Source organism: Pundamilia nyererei, unplaced genomic scaffold (assembly GCF_000239375.1).
Source record: "Pundamilia nyererei isolate P.nyererei 1_Seehausen unplaced genomic scaffold, PunNye1.0 scaffold00314, whole genome shotgun sequence".
Lineage (NCBI taxonomy): Eukaryota > Metazoa > Chordata > Actinopteri > Cichliformes > Cichlidae > Pundamilia > Pundamilia nyererei.
In genome coordinates this window covers 55047-61173 of record NW_005187715.1, presented here as the reverse complement: position 1 = coordinate 61173, position 6127 = coordinate 55047, and the positions used below count along the sequence as shown (strand labels likewise).

The 6127-nt window shown below is 38.0% G+C and overlaps 2 protein-coding genes across 3 annotated transcripts in view; both read left to right on the top strand.

Moving 5' to 3' along the window:
• The window catches only part of nutf2 (nuclear transport factor 2), an 8126-nt gene extending 5325 nt beyond the window's left edge, over positions 1 to 2801 (top strand). For both annotated transcript variants that reach the window (XM_005751494.1, XM_005751495.1), the window contains exon 5: positions 1937 to 2801. In XM_005751494.1, coding sequence (XP_005751551.1) covers positions 1937 to 2050 — 114 coding nt within the window. In that variant the 3' untranslated portion in view covers positions 2051 to 2801. The remainder of the gene's footprint in view (positions 1 to 1936) is intronic.
• An 863-nt stretch (positions 2802 to 3664) lies between these two features.
• Positions 3665 to 6127, top strand: part of edc4 (enhancer of mRNA decapping 4) — a 29589-nt gene continuing 27126 nt past the window's right edge. Inside the window, exons 1-3 of the mRNA XM_005751493.2 lie at positions 3665 to 3865; positions 5400 to 5559; positions 5677 to 5827. Coding sequence (XP_005751550.2) covers positions 3778 to 3865; positions 5400 to 5559; positions 5677 to 5827 — 399 coding nt within the window. The 5' untranslated portion in view covers positions 3665 to 3777. The remainder of the gene's footprint in view (positions 3866 to 5399; positions 5560 to 5676; positions 5828 to 6127) is intronic.

Below are 6127 nucleotides of genomic sequence, written 5' to 3'. Positions count from 1 at the left end.
ATATATATATATATATATATATATATATGGGGGAAAATATGAAGAGGTTAAATACATATCACAGACTGAAAGTAACAGCAAAACAGTGCTTTGAGAGGAAAAGCACTGTACAGTAGTTTAGCGTTAAAGGTTAAAGAGGAAGAATCAATGTATGAGCTTTAAGTGCTTTAGTCAATAAAACTGGAAGACTGCAGCTATATTAATAAAGTTTTGTTATTGTTTGTTATTTGAAGCCATGAAAGAATGATGACAAAAATACACCCTGTGCAAATTACCAAACCCATCAATATTACAACTTTATTATTAAGACATGGGATGATCTGATGGATCATAATTGAGTATTTAATTAAATTAATATTTTAAAGGGCAGTTTGTATTCTGTAAACGGAACAGTCAGAGTAAAAAATTATATAGGAAAAACAGAAATTGAATTCAAATGTAGGCTTAATCTATGTGTAAATTTGATATAAGGTTATCAAATGCAAATAGGTGTAGATCATATATTAATGCTTATGGAGCAATAAAATAGTTTTAAAATTGCTTACAGGTCACAAAAAAGATCAAAGAATAAAGTTGGGTCTAACCTAAAATTCATTACTTAGGCTTATCAAGAAAAGATTAACTTTAGATGCCATTTTAAAAAAGATTAATAAAAATTTTTTTACTCTCCTATCTACTCATTGAGGTCTGTGAAATCTTCCAGCATGGTGACACTGCTTTTAGGAGAACTGATTTTTCAGAATGTTTGGACATAGTATGGTGATATACACTGGTAAGGAGTTTACAGCCCTCACTGTACAAAGAAATCCAGGGTTAACCCTGATATTACCTGGAAAACTGCTTGAGGTACAGGCCTCTTGACTCCACTAGCAAAAAATGAACAAAACACACTGACTTTATCTCAGTTGCTGTATGACAATAGTCTGGTTTAACTTGGTAAAATACCAGTCACACAAACAACAAAGCCTAGAAAGGCAGCAACAGGTTGTCTATTCTTTAAATACATTTAAGGCATTTACATTTCTTTAAATCTGCTTGGATCAGGAAGCAATGATCAGCAAGGGGGAAGGCTTATGGTTCCATTCGAGATTTAAACTTTCCATAGTTCACACTTTATACCTCATGGTAAAAAATACAAAAATAGATTTTTATGATAGTTTGCAAAGTGTGGTTAATGTTAGCAGTGCTAGCACCAGCAGCCTTCTTTTGCGGGTATGCATACCTGCATTGCTTCAGGCGAGTGATTATATGGCAGGTTACTTTGACACAGACATGCATATGAAATGGAGAGAGACATGAATAGATGTACACTTCTGACATATCCTAGACCCAGATGTTAACTGTGGCTATAGATTATTAAAATCACAATAATTTTGATGACTGGTATTTCTGTTGGCCTCATTAGTCAGTAACAAGTATCTAGATGACTGGGTACACACCACACTAGAAAGAACTGTTGAAATTTTTAAGGCAAAGCTAGCTTTCCTGTGAACAAAGTCTCTGTTTACATTCTGAAAAATCGTTTCTACCTACTCAAAAATGTTTCTTAAAGTGATATTTGTAGGAGTATTTACTGATCACCATACACTGTACCGATTTTACTGTTCCATTGGTGTATTTCTGTAATATACTTACATATCTATACTGTTGCTAATATATATTGTAATATATCTATATCACTAAAGCACTTCTAGATGGATGCAAACTGCATTTCGTTGCCCTGTACCTGTGCATGTGCAATGACAATAAAGTTGAATTCTATTCTATTCTATTTCTGCTGTGTCTGACAGTATGAAACGGAGGCATCCAGTTCAATAAAACCAATACGAATAACAGTATAATTTTGTTGTAGCAGGTGTTCTTTACTCTAAATGTGTACCTTTGATGAACTAGCCTCAATCAATAACAGCTTTGACATCTGTGTGTGTGTTTGCAGGCAGATGAAGACCCCATTATGGGTTTCCATCAGAGTTTCATCCTGAAGAACATTAACGATGCATGGGTGTGCACCAATGACATGTTCAGGCTGGCCATTCACAATTTCGGTTAACCTGCGTCTCCACTTTGGCGGGCAGGGGCAGCCATAGTGAAGGTCACTGTGTGAAGTATGGAGGGAGGAGAAGAGAGAGCACTCATCCCTCCCTCCCGGCTGTTTCATTCACGCCTGTGTTGACAAACAAGCAAACACCAGATTCTAGATGTCAATCACTGAACCTCATCCAGACGGGTTTTCAGACCAGCCCAGCCTGTAGAACTGCAACGTGTTTCTTTGCTGAGAGCCGGCTGACCAATCAAAGGCCCCTGTCTGCCACTCTGCTGATCTGCATGATGCTGGGAACCCCCTCATTACAATACTCAAGCCACCCGAAGGACAGACAGCTGACCGATGCCATTAACTCCGCTCTGCTCGCCTCTTTACTCTACTCTAACCCATTCTACTCTACTGTTGACTCCACTGCTGTCAACTCAGTTCTGTTAGCACTGTTGTTGACTGGTTTGTAGTCCCATGTTCAGGTTCAAAGATGGCTTCTTCAGTTTCCTTTTCACATATTTGTTTTTAGATGCCACTTGTGTGTTTACATTAGCTCGCCTTAGTGTGTTAAATAGAGTTTTATCTTCCTTTACACAACTGTTAACTTTGCCATGATTCATTTGCTCATGGATGACAAAGGTTGACATTGCTGTGTTTTGCTCTGACCCTGCTTATTTTCTCTCTCTCTTCTCTCTCTTTCACACACATCTGGCAGTTAAACATGGACTACAGCCACGATACACAATAAAACCTGGACTTTTTTTCTTAATGGTGTGACCTTGTCTTTCCATATCATGCTGTGGTGCCTCTTTAATTATAAACTTTTCGTAAATGTTAATATTAGTTTTGTCCTTAGGCTGTTTTTTTTTTTCTTGTTTAAATGATTAATAGAAGGTCAGCTAGATGCTCAGTGTCCATCATTTTATGACTTTGTTTTTAAAAGGGGACCATGTCGTTTCAGTGTAAATTCACATTTCAAACCATGTATTTAAAGTCTGCACAGTCTAAATGACGGTATGTTTTTACTACCAAGAAATAACCAATTAACCAAACTAGCAAAATTCAGTTAAATTTGGAAGGATGTTTAAAAACAACACTAGGAATTGTAAAAACAAATTTAGCACGACCCTGGTTCGTTTTAAGACCAGCCCAACGAAATTATAGATATAATTTGAAATTATCGGTCATCTGAGGAAATGTCTCATTGTGAGATTATGATGTTTAGTATACCCTGAGTTAAAGAGACAGATTCTGTAACACCAGAGAGCCTCAGTGAGAAACCCTCTTTCAGTCATTCTCACAATGTCATGCATACATTTATTGCTCATTTTGACATTTAGGGACCATAAAGGTTTTATTAGCTGCCGCCTGCTGGTCTGATATGATCAAAAGCGTTATGTCACAACACAAAACCAAACCAAAAACAGCTGCTAAAAGGAGACATGTACGACGCCGTTGATAAAACTAACAAAAAATAAATACAAAAAATTCATAAGGACAATAATAATAATTCAACTCAAATATCTAACAAAGTTAGTGACTGGTGTCTTCTCGTGGAGAAAATGAACGTCAGTAGCGTTCGAGGTGGGAACCATTGACCTGACACAATGACAAGTCGGAATCCATTGCGCGGACGAAACGGAAGTTTAGACGGTTGCTCGGGGTGAACAGTGACAGCAGCATCGCAGGAAACAAATTTTCATCCTTTCCCCCTGAACAAACCCGAGCTCCCCTTTCCCTCACCCATGGCGTCCAATACTAATATAGACATCGAGGGTGCAACCCAGCATCTTCGGGACATCCTCAAGCTCGACCGCCCCGGGAACAGCACCGGTAAGTGGGGGCCGTGAGCGAAAGCGCCTGCGCTGGTTTAGGCCGCAGAAGCTAGTTGAATGCTAGTTAGCTGGCTAGCTAAATAAATAACTTAGCCAGCGTGATGTGTGTCGCTTAGTTGTGTTGAAACGAAGTCAGGGTCAACTGCAGCTTTTGCGTGAAAACACAGTTGAATCACACTGAATCTGTTTTAACACTAATTTCCGCGGAGCCGCGAAAGTGTATCGGGACGTCGTAATGTTGGAGTGCTAACTGCGTCGTAAAGTATTTTATCATCCTCAGTGTTAGCTCGGTTAGGAGCTTAGCGTATGTGTGTATCTGTTTTTTTGGTGTAAAAAAGCGTGTCTTAGGTAAATATTTCGTCTAGTAGAAATTAACTTGCTGTTTTTACTTCGAAGCCATAAAAGTGGTTATACCTTTGTCCTTAATTAATGTGAGGCATTTAACTGGTGTGAACAAGCCCCCACAAACTGCGCAGAAGGGTGGACTTACTTTACTAATTTGGGAACACCAATTCACGTGTGTTTGTTTGTCTCACTTGCGATGTATTGCATGGCAACTTTATCATGTAGTGTGAAGAAGACATGCTGATTTTAGGAACTCAGTATCTTGCACCTGTGTTAGCCTTAATTATCTTTACGTCATAGTATTTTATGTTGGGGGTAGGTGTAGAAATTGGACTCTCAGACCAGTACACTACTTGGTGACCGTTTCGGCACACTTTGAAGTAACACCAGAATGGAAAAGTAGCATATATTACGCCTTAACGTCTCTTTACTTTGCTGCCTTTTTCATTAGTAAATGCTTATAAACCGTGGAGAATCAGAAGTATTAAATACATAATATACTACGACCTGAATTCTTTGTTTGTCTAAAACTTTAGGCTCTGTTTCCCAGGGATGCTTTAAATCCAGTCCTAGATTAAACATTTCTTTTGGTTTAACTTTTCTTTACTAAGACTCAGTTTAATCTACATGTGGAAAGTTTTGTCTGCTTTAGGCTTTGTATGATGTCAGTAGGAATGGATATTTTTAATATGGTAATATCAGACACACGTCTTGTTGTGAGCACACAAACCCCATTTGCCTGCTGTTAATTCTTCTGTTTGAGAGGAGCTGCCAATCATAAGAACATTGCCTTAAAATGAGGGGAAGGTTTCTTAAACAGCCTTTTTCTCAGACAAATAAAGTGAGGGTCTGCATCAAGGCTCTGTATAAGATAAATAAGCATAATTTTAGAGTGCCTTAAATCCTCAGAAAAATATGTGCTGGAAATGAGCCTAATAGATCGCCATTGAAAATATAGGTTAAAAAATATTGTCCTACACGTTGTAATGAATATTGTGTGTATCACTATGAGACTGCATGTGACTCATTGTTTTGTTGCAAAGTCTAAAATCACTGTACAATTGTGCATCAGTGACATGATTGTGTCAGGCTCTGAGATGAGTCAAAAGTAAGCTGGTAAGGAAGACCCAGAACAAACACAAGCTCTTTGCAGCTGCTGGATCTCCTACTTTCATTGTCTTTCTCAGATGGAAATTCAAGTGAAAGTGGTAGAAAGCCATCTTTTAATGGAGAGCTGAATGGGCTATTGGGAACAGGCCTTCTGGGGAGCACTGACCGGTCATCCATGTCAGAATCGACAAGACCCATCTCCACAGATCTCAGCAGTGCTCAGGAGATTCAGATAATGTGAGTTTCTCATTTAACCTGCTTAGTGGTGTCATATTTATAAGGACTTTTGAGTTTTTTGTTTGTTTGTTTGTTTTGTTTTATTTTTTTAACTGAATCAATGTGCTGCAATTTCAGCTGCCTTTCTGGTGATGATGGCTCTACCTGTATTCCAATTACTTCTAACAATGTGGAGATTGTGGCAAGCCAAGACTCTAGCATCAACAGCAAGGCTCGAGGCAGCAACAAGGTAAGAAACCAAATCATCAGCTACAACCTGGCAGCTCTGGTGAAGAGAACAAATGAGAAATTTGGAGACAGTCAGTACTTCTGACTGTGGCTGTTATTTTTATCTGAGCCTGTATCTGTGATGACTCAACATGGTGTTTTGTTTTCTTTTTTTTTCTTTTTTACAAGTGATAAGCTACAGTATTTATCTAAAGATATCTGAACTAATTTTTATGAGCACTATAGTCTCCTATTCTCTTTTTATAACATTTCATAAAATGTCATATCATTATCAAATGATATGGTTTTCACATAATTTGAGAAAATGATATGATGGAAAATGGAATTGTACAGTTATAAA